Genomic DNA, 21,531 nt, shown 5'->3' with positions numbered 1-21,531 from the left:
ATAAATAAAGGCTGCAAATGTAAAAAGATGTTAATAGGTTTCATTAAGTGTACATAATCTTAAGCATTCATCTGCAGGTAATAACATCACATTTTTTAAAATAAACTACACCAAAACTTTGACAAACATGACAAACTATGTTTTGAATCGTTCCAAAACAGTCCTAAGTTTTTATTTTTTTTATTAAATCATTGAAAATAACAGGACCTGGTTTAACTTAAATTAAATTATCAATCATAAAAGTAGGAATTGCAGCCAGAAGAAAAAATACAAAACAACAGATATTGAAAAGACTAAGTAAACACAAATTTAGTATTGCAGGGTTTATTTTTACGGTTATATATATCTAGTAGAATTTTTATCTTCAACTACTTTTTTTTCAAATTCTTTAGGAATCAAAAGGAAAATAAATTTAAATAAAGCAAAATTTCAAGAAAAGAAAAAACAAAAAAACTTTAGAATTGCTTAAGAGAAGAGTCAACCATCAACATGTAAATTTACAAATACATTCTCCAGATATTTTAATTTTAATTCAGTTGTAAAGTCCGTAAAAGTATTATCTATTTTTCCAAACACGTGTTCTGCTATATTATAAGGATTTTATGAACATTTCCAGTTGTACTAAAAATAATTTGAAAATGGGGTTTCTATTTCATAGTTTATGTATTAATAAAGTGTGCAATGCAAATGATTAAATTAAAACAGATTTATGGGGGGGGGGGGGGGGGGTGTAGGATTCCAAACGTAACTTATAAACCAGTGTTCTATTATTCCAACATGTTTGTGTTTTTGGTGTATTCAAAACTGAGAATTTGTCCTCTTCTGTTCTATTTCTTTTTGTTTTAAACTGTATTGTACAAAACAGAAGTACGGTACAAAACACAATTTTACAAAATAAACTTCAAATGTGCCAGGGGAGCATACAAACATGTATTTTACATAAAAACGTTCAAGGTTCTACAACTTTCATACAAACATACAGCTTTCTGATTCAGGCTTTTAGAGATGGTATTGAGACACATTTCAATTTGTTTGATTACCACAGGGGGATAATAGAAGCTGAAGAAAATTTGCATTTATGAACATAAAATTTGCCGAATTTAGTTATAAGGTTAATTATGAGTTTTTTACTTGAGTCCAAGTTTTTATAATGAAAGTCAAAAAATATATATTCTAATTTCAGAGTGAAGTTGTGGTGGATATGTTTTTGATCCATTGTAAACGCATTTTACAAAAAATGTTAATTTGAGTACAGTTCCGCTGCTGTTCAAATTCATCTCTGACCGCCATAAGAATGATAGTGACGCCATTCGTTTTGTAGTCATTCACAGCTGTAGTCCTATGCTGCCCGTCGCGTTGGTTTAACGTATCTCACGTAAAGCCTAACTGTTAAAGCACGGTTCTTCTCGACTCTTTTCTGTTTTTTATATATTCAGATCAAGTAGAGGGTTGGGGGGAAAGAAAAAAAGAGGTTTTTGTACTGAAGTGATAAGTTTGGACGCTCCCTTTTTTTTTTACACAAAACCGACAGAACAGCCGCGGGGGCTGCTGGTCCTGCAGGCCCGTCTGTCCTGCGGTTCAAGGAAAAACCCGGAGCACGAACTCAAATGCTACGACGGCCCACGTTGCAGAAACGGTGTTCATGGAGGAGCAAATGTTTGAATCCGCATATGATCTCTTATACCGTCAATGATCTGCATGGAGCGCGCGCGGCGGTGGTGCGATCCCCTGGTTCCAAACAACACGGGAATATTATGCTAGTGTCCTTCCGCGCTCAAATGTGCTAACTAGTCCAGTCCGCGTCTTGTGGAGCACATGGCCGTGCCGCAGCTTTGCGCCACAAACAGCCACAGTAGAAGAACGGAAGTCTCCATCTGCAGGAAAAGCAGCACTCTTCGTCTTCGAGCCCGTCCGTCGAATTGAATCCCGTTCAGAACCAGAGCACCGCCGCCGGACCTCGCAGAGAAACCCCCTCCAGCTTCCATCTTAGCTGCCCGCGCGCGCCTCACGTGTCCTGGGCCGTCGTCCTCACATGACCCGAGTGTTTGTCCCCGTGATCAGCGCCTCATCTCCGTAAACCCGCGTCGCTGAACGACGGCGTCCCACCCCCGCAGGCTTCATGGAGATGCTGGATCAGAGTGTGGACAGCTCTGCGAGGTGAGCGGCAGCCGCCCGCCTCCTGTCCCGCCATGTCTGGCCTGGCGGCGGGAGCAGCTTAGCAAGACCTCGGCCACTGCGTGGAACCTGATCTGTACATAAACCATCTTAATTTTTTTTCTTTCTATTTAAAAAACCATGAGCGTGAACGCGCCGCTGCAGATTTGAGAAGCAGGCTAATGCTAATCCATCTGCGGCTATTATGAGCTAAATCGGAGGAAGCTAGCTGACCTAAACCTTCTAATGGGACTATATGGACGAAAAATTGTTAATAAAAATTATTAACTTAAAAAAAAACTCAACAACACTGCAGCTCTGTTTTGACCATCAATCCACAACCTAATTTGAAAGGGGCGGAGCTTCGACCCTTAGTGCAAACATCTGCATCCCACCACAGTTCTGCTTTTAAAGGTCTTTGAAAATCTCACTGAGATGATAACAAGCTAAAGTTTTTTTATGCCGGAGCAGTTGCAGTGATGGGATGAGTAAATAATTTTATTTAACAACCTAATTCTTTATGTACCCAGATTAACAGCTGAAATCAAGCTTTATGCAGATGTATTTGTCCATACGCCCCAGTGTGCTTCCCGAAATGTTGATAGTTAACCAGAGCAGTGTCTGCGAGTCTTACCGGGCAACCAAAACAATAAATGGTAAAGAATAACCAGCAAACACTCTTAGGAAAGGATCTTTAACATTCTACACATGTTGCTGTATTAAGACATCCTCAAATCTGCACCATCTGGTGTCCAGCGGTGTTCCTGTTGACATCGGAAAATATTGATGTTAAAAGCATTTGGGGTCTGGCTCTAAGAGCTCAGCAGATGTGGAACCACAAACTGAGCTTTACCGAAGAGCTGCAGTCTTTGTTTTCAGTGGATGCAGATTAAACCCTCTGGTTTAGAAATTTCTGCTGCAGGGGGGGCGAAGAGAAGTGTCTGCCTAAAGATGGGATTATGGTTGTTTTGGAGGCAGTTAGAGTGCCGTAAGACTGTAAAAATATGCAAGTTTGAAGTTTATAAATGACTTTGTGTGTTCTCTGTGTTTGCAGTCATGACAAACAGGAAGTGGGGGAAGTGGTGCAGCTTCAGGAGGGTAAGAACTGTGCCTCTGCTGCAACATCAAACACGCAGAATTAAGACACGCACACTTAAAACAAACACGCACAGTGGAGACGAACACGCAGACCTGAGACGAACACGCACACCTGGAACAAACACGCACACCGGAGACGAACATGCACACCGGAGACGAACATGCACACCTGGAACAAACAGGCACACCTGGGACGAACACGCACACCTGGAACAAACACGCACACCGGAGACGAACATGCACACCGGAGACGAACATGCACACCTGGAACAAACAGGCACACCTGGGACGAACACGCACACCGGAGACGAACACGCACACCGGAGACGAACACGCACACCTGGAACAAACACGCACACCTGGGACGAACACGCACACCGGAGACGAACACGCACACCGGAGACGAACACGCACACCTGAGAAGAACACGCACGCCTGGGTCGAACACGCACGCCTGGGTCGAACACGCACGCCTGGGTCGAACACGCACACCTGGATCGAACACGCACACTTTAAACAAACTCAGGAAGCGTTTCAGCACATTGCCCATCCTGTGTTGATACTGTGTCGTAGTGTGTCACTAAAAACTGACTACTGCCGGACCGAAAACATCATGGCTGGCAACCAAGTTAAAAAACTCCACTGAAATACTGATTAAAAAAGAAAGTGTAAACACTGTATTTGTCACTGTAGTTGAGGCTTCCTCATTCCCATGTATCGCTTCAAAACATAAAATGATTTATTTCAAATAAGAGTCAGTTTGAAGTGGAATTGTATTCTGCCAGATCAAGCAGAAACTGAGAGGAACGGGAGGGACAAAAAGCCAAAAACACTATTAAAACTATTAAATAATTCCACGAAATTCATAAAAACATTACATTCAGCACCTTTAGGAAAGATTCAGTAAAACAAATGTCAACCACAGGTGGGCGCGGTAAAAGTGGGGCGTGCGAGTGCAAAAACCGTACAACAGCTGGAAGCTGGGCGCGCATCTGGTGCATGAAAATGTATTTTTTTTTTAAACCTGCCACTGGACTGATTTAGCCCAAGTGCCAAAAATTTAACCAAGAAGATCCCGTAATTTGTCAAAACAAAATATTTTTCAAAATAAAAGAAGCTTAGACTGATAATAAAACTAACTAAAACGTGCCAAATTGACGCAAAACCTGTCCAAAGCAAATTTTCTTCACAATATCAACATCAGTACCACCTAATTGGGTGGAAAACCTCCGAATCTGGCCATACTCCTGTTAGACGCGCTTCCTTGTTTGGCTCCTCTGTGACACACAGAGACAGCGGCTGTATTGGTCTCCTGACCTGAAGCGATAGGCGCACAAACACAGGGTTTCACTTTATGAGCTCAACCCATGAGCCGACGCGTCGGTGTTGCAGGACCCATCACTACCAAACACACAGACCAGAAACAAACACCAAATAAACCATGCTGTACTATAGCAAATGTGCAGTACTAAAGCGTGTAGTACTAAAACAAACATGCTGTACTATAGCAAATGTGCAGTACTAAAGCGTGTAGTACTAAAACAAACATGCTGTACTATAGCAAATGTGCAGTACTAAAGCGTGTAGTACTAAATCAAACATGCTGTACTATAGCAAATGTGCAGTACTAAAGCGTGTAGTACTAAAACAAACATGCTGTACTATAGCAAATGTGCAGTACTAAAGCGTGTAGTACTAAATCAAACATGCTGTACTATAGCAAATGTGCAGTACTAAAGCGTGTAGTACTAAAACAAACATGCTGTACTATAGCAAATGTGCAGTACTAAAGCGTGTAGTACTAAATCAAACATGCTGTACTATAGCAAATGTGCAGTACTAAAGCGTGTAGTACTAAATCAAACATGCTGTACTATAGCAAATGTGCAGTACTAAAGCGTGTAGTACTAAAACAAACATGCTGTACTATAGCAAATGTGCAGTACTAAAGCGTGTAGTACTAAATCAAACATGCTGTACTATAGCAAATGTGCAGTACTAAAGCGTGTAGTACTAAAACAAACATGCTGTACTATAGCAAATGTGCAGTACTAAAGCGTGTAGTACTAAATCAAACATGCTGTACTATAGCAAATGTGCAGTACTAAAGCGTGTAGTACTAAAACAAACATGCTGTACTATAGCAAATGTGCAGTACTAAAGCGTGTAGTACTAAATCAAACATGCTGTACTATAGCAAATGTGCAGTACTAAAGCGTGTAGTACTAAAACAAACATGCTGTACTATAGCAAATGTGCAGTACTAAAGCGTGTAGTACTAAATCAAACATGCTGTACTATAGCAAATGTGCAGTACTAAAGCGTGTAGTACTAAAACAAACATGCTGTACTATAGCAAATGTGCAGTACTAAAGCGTGTAGTACTAAATCAAACATGCTGTACTATAGCAAATCTGCAGTACTAAAGCGTGTAGTACTAAAACAAACATGCTGTACTATAGCAAATGTGCAGTACTAAAGCGTGTAGTACTAAAACAAACATGCTGTACTATAGCAAATGTGCAGTACTAAAGCGTGTAGTACTAAATCAAACATGCTGTACTATAGCAAATGTGCAGTACTAAAGCGTGTAGTACTAAAACAAACATGCTGTACTATAGCAAATGTGCAGTACTAAAGCGTATAGTACTAAAACAAACATGCTGTACTATAGCAAATGTGCAGTACTAAAGCGTGTAGTATTAAAACAAACATGCTGTACTATAGCAAATGTGCAGTACTAAAGCGTGTAGTACTAAATCAAACATGCTGTACTATAGCAAATGTGCAGTACTAAAGCGTATAGTACTAAATCAAACATGCTGTACTATAGCAAATGTGCAGTACTAAAGCGTGTAGTACTAAATCAAACATGCTGTACTATAGCAAATGTGCAGTACTAAAGCGTGTAGTACTAAATCAAACATGCTGTACTATAGCAAATGTGCAGTACTAAAGCGTGTAGTACTAAATCAAACATGCTGTACTATAGCAAATGTGCAGTACTAAAGCGTGTAGTACTAAAACAAAAATGCTGTAATATAGCAAATGTGCAGTACTAAAGCGTGTAGTACTAAAACAAACATGCTGTACTATAGCAAATGTGCAGTACTAAAGTGTGTAGTACTAAATCAAACATGCTGTACTATAGCAAATGTGCAGTACTAAAGCGTGTAGTATTAAAACAAACATGCTGTACTATAGCAAATGTGCAGTACTAAAGCGTGTAGTACTAAAACAAACATGCTGTACTATAGCAAATGTGCAGTACTAAAGCGTATAGTACTAAAACAAACATGCTGTACTATAGCAAATGTGCAGTACTAAAGCGTGTAGTACTAAAACAAACATGCTGTACTATAGCAAATGTGCAGTACTAAAGCGTGTAGTACTAAAACAAACATGCTGTACTGAAGCAAAAAGGCTGGACTAAAACAAAAGCTCACTACTGAAACGGTTTCTTGATGATGTGAAATAATTAGAACTGGAGATTGATGTTCCCGATCTATGATGGCGTGTTGCAGGTGAAACAGGGGGGGGGCAAGAGCAGACGGCAGTGACCATTGCCAGCGTCCAGCAGGCTGCGTTCGGAGATCACGGAGTACAGTACCAGTTTCGAACCGAGAACAGCGGAGGGCAGGTAAGCCAGACAACATTTCAAAAGAGTAGGAGTAGAGGAGAGCTGCTTCATCCTAAGAGTTTAGTGCTAACACTGGAGCACTAAACTTGGAGGAGCAACACCCACATCTGTGATGCTTGGAACTGTTAAATTCTGTGGCTTCTCCTCCTCTGCACCAGCTTTTTTTTTTGTTTTTCCTTTTATCAAAGCGCCCCGTCTGTCAGAACATTCGCTGTTTTCAGATGGGTGTGGAAGGTCTGCCATGTCTTCCAGTAAAACTGGGGTTCATTGTGGTGTTTTCATCCAGACCTCCACAAGCAACTCCTACCATGAAGGCGTGAAATAACCCGTGAGTCAGTAAGGAGGAGGGAAAAGATGAAATCCTGCTTTAAAATGGATTTGTATCCCTCATAAATGAAAGCATCTTGATGGTCACAGCTTGGTCTTCTTTGCAGTTCTTGGTACCGTTTTACTTTTTATTTTTTATTTAAAGCAGTATCTCTGTCTGCCTGAAGCATTTCTAAAGCTCATTCGTGTTTAGTTTGTGTCTGATGAGCTGCACACGCTCCTCGAAGTCCTCTGATGGCCAGCTGCAGATAAAGCAGATGTTTCTCCTCTTCTTCATCCTGTCGTTCCGTTTCTGCTCTTTGCTCACGTTTCATTTCTCTGCTTCTGCGTTCGTCTTGCTTCAAAGAGTCCAGACATTTTGGGAATTTTAAACTGCAGGAATGAAGGTCGGACCCGGCAATCTGGGTTAGTGACTTGCTGAATTCTCGCCTCCCCAGGTGACCTATCGGGTGGTTCAGGTGACAGATGAGCACCTGGAGGCGGCGGCTGATGGGGCTGGCGCAGTCAGCGTCGTTTCCACGGCAGCGTTTGCTGGAGCTCCTCAGGCCGTGGCTCAGGTGGGTTCCACTATTCTAGACCAGCAGAGGGAGCTAAATAAAAGCTGGTATGGGCTTGATTTCAGTCTCTACTATCAGTTTATGATCCCCTCCATGATTAAACTCAAGTTTCTAAGCCTGAACTCCCAAGATCTTTTAGAAAAACGTCCTCTTTGCCCATCGTTGGAAGACACTTCCAATCTTCCAATGATGGGAAACGCTAGGATTTCCTGAACTGCAGTAAAAGCAGCTCAGTCTTCTAGTGTTGTGTCAATAAACTTGTCTTTACCAAAGCTTTGCAGCAGCGTTGAACATTTATGTACTCCTTCATGCAAACTGCTCTTCTGCCCTCCCCTTCCCCTGCCCCTCTTTGCAGGCCGTGATACAGAACCCCTTCAGTAACGGAGGCAGTCCTGTCGGGGAAACCGTGGCAGGAGAGACCCGCTTTGCGTATTTTCCCGCCACTGTCAGCGACGGAACAGCCGTGTCTGTACAGGCCGCCGATCCGGCCATCACCCAGGCAGGAGGTGAGGAGAAGGAGGATGATCCATATCCACTTTGTTTATTCAAAACTAGAAGGTGCAGCACAAAGTAAAAGCAGCTCAAAGAACAATAGAACAGGTAGAGGATTCTTAAAGATGACACATAAAAACTAAAAAGTAAGTGAAACCACAACAGATAACAACTGAAAGTGGATTAAATGCCAAAAAACTGAATAAATGAGCTTTGAGGCGTTATTCTTTAAGGTTTTAGTACCACACATGGCAAATTAATTACTAGCTTCCAAAAAACATGTCTCATAGTAAATGCAAAGAAAATGAGAAAGAACTAAAGATTGGCCCTTAAGGCGCACCTTACTTTGGTACAGAGGACTTAAGTCATGACATGTTTGTGTTCAGGCCAGCTCTACGTGATGATGAGCCCCCCCGAGGTGTTGCAGGGGGCAACCCCTCGTGCCATTGCTCCACAGACGTACACGTGAGTCCAACGCATAAAAACTCAGCCTAGGGACTGATATTAACAAAACTGATAGTAATCTGTATCAGATCTGAGTGTGCGTGGATGAGATCAGGCTGAAAAAGCATGATGTTTTTGCAGGAAGGTGGAGAGTCAGCGCGTGCCCCGGGACGAGCGGCGACGGGCCCAGCACAATGAAGGTCAGGCTGCCTGCCGGCGTGCTCCGTCTCGCAGAACCACTTTGGCTCAAGATTCGTACACACCTGGCATATGATAGGGGTTCAAGAACGTCCTAAAGATGCGTTCTTGATCCACACTTTCTGATCTGGATCAACAGTTCTCCAGGAACTGAAGCAGGGCTCCGGCTGCATGATTTACTATCAGATGGAGGATTTTCAGAAAACGTCCTGATAATCTGGAATTACAGCAGAATAATCTGGAAGAAGCAAGAGCTGGAACCCGTTTCTCTGGGACAAAACGTTCCAGATTCTAGAACGGTTGCAGAGACGTTTTAGAAAAGTCAGATTTTTGTTTTTTCTTCATAAATGCATTTTTACATGGCTGCATTATTCTAGTTTACAATTCATGCTAGTTTATGGATGATCATGTGTTTGGACATTGTTGCTTCTAAAGTCATTAAAGTTTGTTCCGTCTGCAGTGGAGAGGAGAAGACGTGACAAGATCAACAACTGGATCGTGACGCTGTCCAAGCTGATCCCGGACTGCAGCGTGGACAGCAGATCTGCAGCGGTGAGCAGTGACCTCTGCGCCCGGGTCCACCGCCGCTGTCCTTTGATGTGTTGGCTGAAACTGCTGTCTCGTTTCTCTGCCCTGCAGAGTAAAGGAGGCATCTTGTCCAAAGCCTGCGATTACATCCGGGAGCTGCGGCAGAACAACCAGCGGCTGCAGGAGAGCTGCAAGGAGGTGGAGCAAGCAGAGATGGACAACGAGCTGCTCCGACAGCAGGTGCACTCCCCCTTCTCCCCTGTTTTTGGATGTAGTTTCCATGACAACGGCAACTAAATGAAATGTTGTGAAAGGTCTATGTTTTAAGAACAAATGGGGTTTAAAAAGGGGTGTGGCTTTTTTAGAGTCAGTTGCAGAGCAGCATCTCTGCACATGTTTTCCAAAACGGAAAGATGTTTCTCCAAGTCACTTTTGGAAAATTTGAGGTCTATGTCATATCCTGCCAAGACGGGCCACAAATCTGAGCTCGAATGGGTGTAGTTGTAGTGCAGAATCTCAAACTAACGGCAGGTTTGCCTGACAGGTGGAAGAACTGAAGAACGACAACGCTCTGCTCCGAGCGCAGCTGCAGCAGCACGGCGTGGAAACCAACGGAGATGTGACGGCCCAGTGACGGCGTGCCGCACCCTCCCCCACCCTAAACTCAGACCCCAGAGACTCTGGATGTCTCCATGAACTCAGCAAAACATGGGTCTCAGCTGTTCTCCTCTTTAACGTTTGTTTCAGTCTGCGGGAAGCTCTGAGGTGAACGATGGCGCCCCCTGCTGTTCAGAGGTTCTAAGTCCCAGTTTGACAGATGCAGAGCAGATCTAGGGCTGCCAATATGTGCCGACGTGCACGCTCCTGCTGTGCTCCAAAACGCAGCTGAGGATGAGGAGCTCCTCCGAGACTCTGAACACGAGGAGCAGCTTCGGAGGAACTCCCCCCATGCTGAATAACAGGTGTCCGTGGGGGCTGATGGGGGTCACAGATGTGCTGCCGGGGGGAACTGGAAACTAAAAAAAGGCTGCAGGTGTGACCACTGAAACATGATTCCCAAACGAAACTGTACCTGAGCGCGTCTGTTCTGGAGGCTGCTGGGAAACGGAGGCCTCTCCGTTATTCAGATTGCATAGTCCTCCACAGGTTCTGCCCCCCCCGCATGTGCAGGAGCGACACCCAAGACTAAAGCATCATTTATAATTCAGAATGCTCCTTTGTCAGCTCCTGCACATCTGTGCAGTCACTGAATAACTGCAGGACATGAGCTGTTCCATGTTAGGAGGGTCCGATGATTTACTGTGTGAACAGGTGGACTACATTCAACGTGAACCTGCATTTGTAGGAGGAGCTTGAAATCATTGAAACCACCCAGATGTGTTCAAAAGGTTTGGAAGGTGCTTAAACAGTGAAAACATTTTTGCAATTAAACCAATGCTTTATCCACTGGGTCTTTTTCAAAATTGCAGCCCTCTCATGAAGCTATGACTCCGCCCCTCGCATGACTTTTACCATGGCTACCGCTCAGACTGGACCAACGAAGATGTAAAGATGAAATTTAGGAGGTTGCAATCATGCAAAGATTATTTTTTACTGCGCTTCTACTGTGAAGCGTGTATTTCCTGTGATGTCAGACTGCTGCTTTCTCCTGCTGCTTGCAATGTTTTTTTCTAATTTAAAGTGGAACAACTTTTCCGTGAGAGGAAATGAACTAATTTGCTGATCTGGAAATAAAAGCTGTTCTACCTGGTGGCTCCTTTCTGTTTGAGTTCTAATTAAAAATGTGTTTGTCGTCTTTCTGCAGCATTTTTGTGAAACTGAAGTAATTTTTTTGAGTTTGTATTAAAAAAAAGGCCCTGGAGCTGCATTCTGGTGCAAGAAATGTCTGCATGTGGAGCCAAGAGGTTTTGTTGATTTAGATTTGACAGAGTAAAGCAATTTAAACGACTCAGCAGCTCTCTGAAGAAAATCGACTAAAAGAACAAGCAAGGATTAATCCCAACTTGATTTTGTAAAATCATATCAGAGGGATAATCTATTTATGTCATCAGTGAGGTCAAAGTGTAGTGGACAGGAGACTAGACTTTGGGGGACTCCAGAGATCAAATTAAGTTAAACATTAATACATATTTTTACATTTTTTTAATGATTCAAACGCCACATATTGAGCACGTGACGGCGCCGTGTTTTCATTTATTCAGCACGTCCGTGCTGCGTCGTTTCCCTGGAAACGGCAGCAGACGCCGTTTCCATGGAGGCATGGTCAGCACCGGCTAAGCGAGCGTCCCTGTAAGCGCCGCTGTTTTACCGACGTGAGACCTTTGCTTCGCTATAACGGTGAGTCTGCGGGAATTTACGATTCTTCTTTTCAAAGTCAATGGAAAAGGGAAAAAAATCTAACCATTCTCTGAAACGGAGTTATTTCATTATATTATCTATATTCACCAACAGGCTTTTCAAAGCCCATTAATAAGCCAAAGCAAATTCATCCACTAAAATGACTGCCACTTTACTATAAGTCCACGATAATACATATTAATGCATGATTTTGAATGCATATTTCTGGAAAAAAGAAAAAAAAGTTCAACCTGTTTTGTTGTAACTCGGCTAGTTTAGCCCTTGTGCTATCCTAGGCACTTTAACATTGGGAGTTGGGTCATCTAGACCCACTAGACAGTGCTCTGAACCCTTTTTCTTCAATGATTTGTGATCTTCACTGGTGTCCATGGATTACATGAAATCTTTCCACCTTTATCCACCTTTGTCATGGTAGGGAGAACACGTCAATGTAAGGGTGGGGTCATCTAAGATAGCACAAGGGTTAAAAGAGTCCTGTTTCCCCTGTTTGAACAGATCAGGTTTCTTTTGCTCAGTTTTCATGTAACTTCAGGTTTCTCTCACCTGGTGGAAAGGCCCCATCTCCAAAGGTAAATAACATGATGGGTCCTGGTTTGCATTTTGCAAGACTTCACATTTCCAGAAAAACAAAAAATCATTTCCTAAACTCAGATGAAACAGTAGTTGTTCTATAACCTAAGGCCGTCAGGGATTTACATGGTAACAACAACAAAAAACATAATAACACACAATGGATAATAATCACTTAGTCTCTAGTCCTTCTGCACAAAACTTTGGAGATATTTTCAATTAAGATTTTTTTAATAAATCAAACTCTTGGAACATCCCTCTTATCTTAGCCATTTGTTTAAATCCAGGAACATCTTTCAGAGGATCTAGTTCATGCATTGACACTTCCTGCTTTCTCACATCATCAAGTTGTTTCTAAACCTTTTGATGATCGTCCAGCTGATCCAGTATGCCAGAGTTCAGATAAGAAAAGATTTTGTTTCTGAAGTTTTAGATTCACTTCTGTGCTACTGAAACAGATTCCAAAATTCTGTTATTGTCACAAAACCTTTAATCTTTCATCTCAAAGTTACACCTTTTCCAAGTAGAGTTCCTCGCTCTCTGCCGGCAGAATTCCTGATTGTAACTAGAATTTTCTAAACTAGAGTGGAGACAGAGCCTCCAGCTCTGGTGGAACTCTGCTCCATCTTTGGCAGACACCGTATCACATAAATCTGATAGTTTAGGTAATCTTGAGTGATCCTGAACTTGGTACTCATTATGCTGCTGAAGACTTAATACTTAACCCAGCTGCAGGGTTGTTGTTATTGTTGTTTTTTTATGCACTTTATTTGGGGTGTTTGTTCTGCTGAGGTTTCTTCCATTTAACCCTTTTTGTTGGTCAACACATCTTTAATAAAATTAATTTGGCCTCATTGAAAAGATGAGAGTAAATTTGGAATAAAACAGTTTCAAAATCTGTGCTCTGATGTCACAACAACTGCACTAGAACATCTATGATTGTTAATGGGTGCACTGACGTTTAAAAAGAAACCTCTTTGATGGATACTGATCTTCTGGGAGTCCACAGATGCTCCCAGTGAAGCCCTCTTTGCGCTGCGGCGTGTCTGAGTGGAACAACAACAACCTTCAGCTGTGGGCCGAAGCTCAGCAGCAGCGGCTGGTTTCCAGCGAGATCCGACAGGAGTGCAAGTCGCTGCGCAATGAGACCCACTGCAAGGTGGGTTCCTGTTTCATGCGGGAGTCAATGGTCTTCATCCTGAAGCTCACGGATGCTCTTTTGACCTGCAGACGGTCTGGGATGAGAAGGAGACGTCTCGTCGCCTCACTGAGCGAGTCTGGGATGTTTCCAGGTGGAGGGACTTGCTGGATAGCTGCGCCCAGAAAGTGGATGAAGAGATGGATGCTCTGACGCTGGTGATTTTAAGATATCTTTCCTAAACTAAAAGATTTGCAGTCATGATAGAAGAAACTTTCTTTAAAAAAAAAGTCTGTCTTTTATGGAAAAACTCATCTTTAGCACGCGTCTACATCAGAAGATCATGATGTCCACGTTCAGGCTGCTGTGAGGACCTTTAAATAATCAAATATTGGTCTTCTTCACTTTTGAACTGTCCTTTATTAGTATGCATGCTTTTGTGAAAGCAGAAGTTTATTAATTAAACAGCTACTTTTCAGCATCTGAAGCCTCAGTCAGTTTTGAGGCCAAAGAGATGACAGTTGATCAAAATGATACAGGCTGTGAACAAGCCCCTCCTCCTATTTCTAAAATTCAAGAGGAACCAGGAGGTACCAAATGGTGCAGTTCCCTCAAAGACCGCTAGAGTTTGGTTTCAGAATAGGGGACTTCTGTTGACTCCCATGTCAAAAAGTCTGACTTCACACCAAAAATAAGCATCAAACGTGTTTGGTTAATCAGCTGATTTTATTAGAGCTTAAAGTTGTGCATATTTGATTGGTAGGTGGGGAAACCATGAAACCCGGTATATCTAAGAATTGACAATTCTTTTTTACCATGATGTTCTTTAAACCCTTTGAGGAAATCCACAAAGATATTTTTAATATAATATTTGTAAGATATAAATAATATCAATTCATTGATATGTTGGGTGATTTGGTAAGTTTTTGCTCACAACAATGTTAGTTTAAGAGGCAAAAATATTTACATGGATGTTCAGAAAAATAGCACCTAAGTTACCCAGTGTCTCAATTTTCCTCCACACATTTTTAATGTGGTGTAACTCTATTACAAAGAATTACTTATCAACACATTTTACATTCTGTTAATACAGCAAGTAGTTATTTAAAACATAAATAACAATAGAGGAGTTATTATCACTCTAAAGTTTAGAAAATTACAAAATGTTTGCCTGCCAAAAGTGTTTTTGAGTTTTCATGGAAACAGCCATTTTTAAATGATCAGGAAACCCCCTTCTACTGCCTCTAGTAACATGATGATGCATTACAGGAGAGAAAACGTGGGCCAAGTTATAGCTAGTGGATTTTGAAGGAGGTTTTGGATCATTCTAATGAGACAGGAGTCACAGAAATGCATGTACTAAATGGTTATATAGGGTCAATAAATGTTTTTTGCCTTGATCTGCCCAATAGTGCCGTTTCATCATGTTGCTGAGGTGGTTGGATCAAAGTTAACCCATTTAATGTTTGCTGGTGGGAATAGTCTGCATAGTCAGAGATCATCAGTCCATTTTTACATGCTTTTTGCTGCAATGCCTGGAGGTGGAGGCTCAAGATATAAGCTTTTCCTAGACCAGAGTTACTTAAAGTCACAACAGCTTTACTCTGGAATCAGTGATCTGCAATGTGAGTCCATTTTTCTTAAAGCTAGAGTTAGAACTGGGTCATTGACTTCACCATGACTGAAGTTCAGGGGCAGAGCAACAACAGGTACTACATATTCTTGATGTGCTTCCGTCATCAAGTTGCCTCCATTTTTCTGACCAGCTCCAGAATTAGTGTTTTAGTTTGAGGGTCATATGACCTTTGCCTTTGCTGTGTGCAGTCGAAAGAGCTGACTGAGCAGGCTCTAGCCGCCACCGCCACCCCGCTGGAGGTCAGCACCGAGTGCATGATGCTGAGAGAGGGGCGGCGCGGGTATGAACTGGTCACCGACCCTGTGCAGGAGCAGCTACAGAAGGAGGTGGAGCTGATTGAGAGAGTGCAGCAGACTCTGCAGCAGCACATCGATGAGGCTTTTCAGCAGCTGTGGTGAGAGATGGGTGGCGTGCTTTCAGGAGCCCATGCCCACTTCCATCCACAGGCCTCAGACTCTGGTGTTTTTCCAGCGTCTTGCAGGAGGCACGACACCAGCTCACCGGCGACCTCCAGAACAAGATGGAGGCTCTGGATATTGATAAATCCTGCCTGACTCTTACAATAACATCACCTAACATCTCTCTGAAGACCAACCCCACCCGCATACCATCAGGGTAATGTTGGCATAAGGGGTCCTTGTCTAACACGTCAGAGCCTCTGTGTTTTTTCAGAGGATCTTGTTTGCTGAAAGTTTTTAACATGTCTTGGTGCAGCGCCTCCACCCCTCAGGAGTGGGTGCAGCTCAGCAACCACAATGTGGTCCAAGCCGAGGAGGCCATGAGGGTGTCCCAGCAGATGAGGGAAGACATGAGCCTCAGCAGAGCCCAGGTGGGTGAGCTGGAAACAGACCTCCACCAGTGTCTAGATCAACGAGGTTTGGAAAAAACTGGTTTCTGCTACGATCTGTCAACATGCTCTGATCACCTCAAAGAATCAGTAGAGACACAATCAGGAGCAGATGTTTGTACGACCTCTGCACTACTGTTCAAGTTGACTCAGCAGTCAGATTGAACCTGGCTAAGGCATCTGCCCGTATTTGGATCTCTGAACTGCTAAAGAGGCATTGTGGCCCACAAGAAGTTCCTCATTTGTAACCTGTCCGTTACATTTGCAGCTGCAGAACGAGCTGGAGGCGGAACGCAGAGCCACAGAGTTTGCTCTGCGTAAACGCAGTCACCACGAGGAGCAGGCGCGGGACGAGCTGCAGTGGCAAATCCGAAATGTACAGGACATTTTCTGCAAACTGCTGGCTAGCCTGGTTTTCACCCCCTGCGTCTGTCTGTAGATGGAAGCAGAAATCGCAGAAATGGAGAGCGACATCCGGGAGCTGGACGCAGATCTGCAGGCCAAAACCGCTCCATTGAAGCTGGCTCACACCCGGCTGGAGAACAGGACCCACAGACCTGGGATGGACCTGTGCAGGGACGAGGTCTCTGTGGAGAAATTTCCGAGCAAGTGCGAGTGACTTCAAGGTGATTCTTTTATGGTCTCTGCCCGCAGGTGCAGTACAGCCTTGTTGCAGAGGTGGAACAGTTGGAGGCCACTGTGCTGGCTTTGCAGCTGAAGCTTTCCAAGGCTCAGTGAGTTCCTTTTTTCTTTTTTTTACCCCAACCCAAACCTCAACAAGGTGTGGGTGTCTGTTTTTTTATTGCTCGTATGCAGGGATGGAGGAAGGACAGTATTAGTGTTGACACCTGGTGTTCCTTACATGCTCTCCTCCTCTCAGACACTCTCTGCAGAACATGAGGCTCCATCACGGTCAAATGCTGCAGGATCTCTCCAGAAAACAGGAGGCTCTATCGCTGGAGCAGCGTAGCCTGAACACCCGGACCCGCCTCACATCGGGCTCCAGCACAGTAGGGGTTGTGGCGCCGGTGGTTCCGCTAATGAACTCCTGTGGGAGGGGCAACCTGCAGCTCATGGCTGAGTGAGGGATGGCTTCTTGACTCCTCCCCTCCCTGCGTTGTTGTCCATGTTTTCACCATGTCCTTATCTACTTTTACCTTCACTCCAAATTCTGCATCACCTGCTCGAAGGCAGGTTGCTAAGTGTTTACCATCTGCAGTTGTTTTCCAAAAGGCCAGGCGAGTCTTATCAAGCTTTGGCTTTAATGGGTGTGTTTGGCTTTGTCTTATTGTTTGATCAACCGATGCGATTTGGAGCATAAGGCAGGAGTAATGACGTGAACTTTGACTTGGCTTTAGATAAACCTGGCAGTAAAGGTGGCCTTCGTGGGACTGAAGTGCAAAAATGTCAGCAGCTGAACTGAACTGATGGGCAAACTTTGGCTTTCTGTTGCCGTCATTTTTATCATCGTCATAGTTTAATTGATGTGTCAGCACAGGAATTTTGTGAAGCTGGTCATACATTCATTCTAAAACATACAGTGGGTGGGGGTCATGACAGTGATTAGAGGAGGCCACAGGGGAGGGACCTGGATAGATTAAACAGATGACAATCAAAATTAAATTTTTACATTTCATGGATAAATCACGTCTGAAATTTGAGAATTTTTATTTATTTATTCACAACATATCATAACTGCTGTTAAAAAAAAAGTGTAAAGTGTAAAAAGTCGCCGTAAAGTCCTGGTGTAAAATTAACTTTACACCGGGAATCCTGTTAGTAGGACTTTTCTCAACAGCTTTACTAACTAAATCTCACATATGAGATTTCCAGACGTTAAAATCATTTTTCAGCCAAACTTTTGATTTTTGATGACTGTGTGACAAATTTGTTTTGCCTAAATTGAACGAAGCATTTTGTGTTCACAAAAAGAAGTCTATACAAAGTGTCAGAGTGTGCACAAACATGTTGAAGTTGATTAACTAACAAGACTGAGTGTTACACCAGCAAATTAGCTTGTGATAGCTAGTAATAAAAATGCAATATCTGGGCATTATAACATGAAAAGTTGTTTATACTTTGGAATTAGTTTCAATGTTTGTGCTTTAAGTGGACTAAAGGCAGATATGGAATCTGTCATGACAGTGTCTATGAGCATCCGACTTTAAAGATCCTGCCCCAGAAAAGAATGTTCTTCTGCTGCATAATAGCAGTTCCAATACATTAATTTAAGGAGAAAATCTTAATTTTTCTCAGTTATTTTCTCCCACTCTTATTCAACCAATTAATTAAATGGTTTTAGACAAACTTCACTGTTAATGGATACATTGTACTGCATGTATAATTGCAATTATGTCTATTTATGATTTAGACTCTATATTTTAGATGTATGTTTGATGTATCTCTCTCTCTCTATATATATATATACATATATATATATATATATATATGTACATCTTTTCTTTGTCTTCTTTGGTACTTTTTTGTTTGATTGCTTTAAATAAATCAATTCCGATTGATCCATTTGTCTGCAGATTTTAATTATGTGTACTCTGCATACCCAGACAATTTTTGCACTTTTTTATTTGGGATTTTTGTAAATTAGGTCCAGCTTGTCTTTACTTTTAGCAAATGATAGCTTGATTGCACTAAAAACAAGTGCAGTTGGGAAAAAAAAAAGGGAAAAAAACAAAAACAAGTCAGTTTAAGGTGCTACAGCAAAGAGTTCAAGGCCCTGAGATAAGATTTAAATTTCTTTACTATTTGTCTTATTTCCTTGAGAATTTTTTAAATTTGGTGTTTGCAGGTTGTTGTTCACATCCCTTCAGGGTTTGCCCAGCTTTCACTGATTTGCACGTGGGGTTTGGCAACGATTTTCACACCTAATGCCCCTCCTGACACAACCTTGTATTTTATCCGGGCTGGGGGATAGAGAGACCCAGACTTGGATATAGTTAGGCAGTTGTGTGGAGGCCCACACTGGATGAAGCTCGTTGCATCACCTATGGGGGGAACCCTGGTTTTCCATGTGCCAGTCCTGCACTTTGGTGGGTAAGTTGTAGTAACACAAGGTTAGGAAGGGGTGGGGAGGGCGCTCTCAATGGACAAAGCAGAGGGTCAATGACCCATCCTTCCCCTCTCTGGATTCACCCGTCAAAGAACCTTATTGAAACCCCACTGGGGTTGGTGGGTCTGCCATCACTTGAGTGGAAGGAATCAGCTGTTGCTCTGAAGTTGAAGGTGGCTTCGTTGGAGTCTCTTCCTGGAATCTGTTTTCTTCCAATAGAACACCTCCATTTTTTTCTACTTTTGTTCCATTTCCTTCACAAACAGGTCTTCAGCGGGACACGCCCCCGTGCATAAACAGAGTCTTTTCGTGTAATAAAACTGTTAGAAGCACCTTGGTGCCACAACTTGCCCCCACCCCCGAGGTGAGTGGCTGCCCATTCTGCTCTCACATCACCCACATTTATGACTTCAGAGCAGGACCCCTCCAACACACACATACATCACGTGTTTCCTGACTGCTCCAATTATTCTGAACCATTTCACTTAAAGGCCTACATGCTACCTGGCTGTTGCCCGTCACTGAGGGGGTAATTAAGGCGGGCTGGTGCCGCACAAATGCCCTAAGCTTCTGCATGAATGGCTGCGCCTCTTATCTGCTCTCCCTTCATGATGGCGTGTGCGCCTCGCCCCCTGCACTCCCACTCCCAGGCTCCCACCCTTTTTTTTTTGGTCACATGTTCAGGTGTTGTCCGTGGGATGGAGGCATTACACAGCATCTCGGCTGCTGAAGACACGAGCCAAGCGGACGCCTCTTCTGCCGGTGGTTTAATACTGCCCGTCAACTCCGTCATGGGAAACTGGACGGATCCAAGTGCCAACTCAACAAAGGAGATTCAACTGAACATCACAGACTGCGTTGCTCTTTCTGTCTACAGCTTCACCTTTATGCTGGGACTTCCTGCCAACCTGTTTGTGCTCTTTGTGTATGTGCGCAAAGCTCGTAAACATGGCGCCACACCCAATGTGGTCTATGCCCTAAACCTTTGCCTGGCCAACCTGGGGCTGGTGGTCTGGTTGCCCGTTAAGGCTCTGGAGACGGTGGTGCAGAGTTGGAGGTTGCCACCGCCCATCTGCCCAGTGTATAGCTTCTTCCTATACTCATCCTTGTACAGCAGCTGCCTCTTCATCACTGCCGTCACGGTGGGACGCTACCTGAGCATTGCCTTTCCCATCATCTACAAGAGATACCGCCATGCGCGACTGTCCTTCTACATCTGCATCACCTTGTGGGGGGTGGTAATGCTGCACCTGAGCATTGGCCTGGTGGCCGAGCGGGGAGGGTACTTCATCAGCATCAAGGACGACGAGCTGGCGTGTTACGACCACTTCAACGCCTCACAACTGGAGGTGCTGCTCCCCCTACGGCTAGAGATGGCTATCGTCCTGTTCCTCCTGCCTCTGATTGTGACTTCCTTCTGCACGTTACGCTGTGTCACGCTGGTGTGGCGCTCAAAGCTGCCCCCTATGGGCAAGAGGAGAGTCCTGGCAGTAGCCCTGTCCACGCTCACCGTGTTTGTAGTTTGTTACGCGCCGTACAATGCATCCCATGTGGTGGGGTTTGTGCTTGGAACAAATGTCGAGTGGAGGACCTTGGCCATGCTGACGAGCTCCTGTAACGTTTTCCTGGAGCCCATGGTCATGCTGATGCTCTCACCGGCCTCATCCAGAGGCGTCCTGCGAAGAATCTGTGGCAGGCAGAGCCAAAGAAACCCTGCAAACATTTTTACAAATGTCAGAGCCCTGACCACCCTCTCAGAGAAGAGCCACACAGGATTGAGCTGATGGTGACAGGTGAAGGGCTGGACAAGTGCAGCCAACCTCCAAGCAGCTCAAGAGAGCTTGAACAACTCACAAAGCCTTGACATCACTTTCTCCTGCTGACTGAAGCAAAGATGAGGTAAAAGCCGTCTACAGATGACGTTCTTGGCCGGCGTGGGCCTGGACTTCCACACTCATGATCCACTGATCGCTGCAGAAATGCCACAGAGTTTGAATTACTGCCTCAATAAGCTACAGAGCAAGTCATGGGTCATCCAAGTCATTCCGCATCTATTCATCATTTCTGACATAGCTTCCACGTGTGTCTGAGATTTTACTGAAGCTTTTTGAATAAACGTTGATGTTTACACATGTTTGAGCTGTTTTCCCTGAGTCATTTTTAACATCCTCCTAGACATCAGTCAGGAAACTCAGAAGGGTTTGAAACAGGAAAAATGTGATTTGTTTGTCCACAAACAGAGCTGATCTGTCTGTTCCAGGAAAACATGAAGAGTCCGGTAATTACATTATCAAGCTGCCGGGAAAAACATCTTCATTTTCCTCTTACCACCAGTAAATAACCTGATCCCTTGCTGGGATTCAAAAACGAATGAGGATTCAATTCAATTTAATTGTATTTTATTTATATGGCCCAATATTACAACAATAGTCGTCTCAATGGGCTTCATTCCGGTAATTATATAAAACCGGTAAGTG

General features: G+C 43.6%; 3 protein-coding genes across 3 annotated transcripts; all 3 read left to right on the top strand.

Moving 5' to 3' along the window:
- The first annotated feature begins 1,323 nt into the window (after window positions 1-1,323).
- usf2 (upstream transcription factor 2, c-fos interacting) lies at window positions 1,324-11,190 on the top strand. Its single transcript, XM_004074305.5, has 10 exons — window positions 1,324-2,157; window positions 3,209-3,252; window positions 6,777-6,892; window positions 7,657-7,776; window positions 8,132-8,282; window positions 8,655-8,733; window positions 8,854-8,912; window positions 9,371-9,462; window positions 9,550-9,678; window positions 9,983-11,190. The coding sequence occupies exons 1-10, from the start codon at window positions 2,120-2,122 to the stop codon at window positions 10,070-10,072; spliced, it is 918 nt and encodes a 305-aa protein (XP_004074353.1). The 5' UTR covers window positions 1,324-2,119; the 3' UTR covers window positions 10,073-11,190.
- A 450-nt stretch (window positions 11,191-11,640) lies between these two features.
- tekt2 (tektin 2 (testicular)) lies at window positions 11,641-18,506 on the top strand. Its single transcript, XM_011481325.4, has 10 exons — window positions 11,641-11,775; window positions 13,376-13,525; window positions 13,597-13,722; window positions 15,329-15,534; window positions 15,612-15,755; window positions 15,855-15,969; window positions 16,256-16,363; window positions 16,427-16,570; window positions 16,642-16,721; window positions 16,868-18,506. The coding sequence occupies exons 2-10, from the start codon at window positions 13,376-13,378 to the stop codon at window positions 17,070-17,072; spliced, it is 1,278 nt and encodes a 425-aa protein (XP_011479627.1). The 5' UTR covers window positions 11,641-11,775; the 3' UTR covers window positions 17,073-18,506.
- Window positions 18,507-19,517: 1,011 nt separating this feature from the next.
- Window positions 19,518-20,954, top strand: LOC144995235 (free fatty acid receptor 3). The gene has a single exon (XM_078954751.1). It carries the CDS (start codon window positions 19,633-19,635, stop codon window positions 20,836-20,838), a length of 1,206 nt encoding a protein of 401 aa, XP_078810877.1. The 5' UTR covers window positions 19,518-19,632; the 3' UTR covers window positions 20,839-20,954.
- The last annotated feature ends 577 nt before the right edge of the window (window positions 20,955-21,531 follow it).

Source organism: Oryzias latipes, chromosome 11, assembly GCF_053564925.1.
Source record: "Oryzias latipes strain Hd-rR chromosome 11, Olatipes_Hd-rR_3.1".
NCBI lineage: Eukaryota > Metazoa > Chordata > Actinopteri > Beloniformes > Adrianichthyidae > Oryzias > Oryzias latipes.
This window is presented reverse-complemented; position numbering and strand designations above follow the sequence as displayed.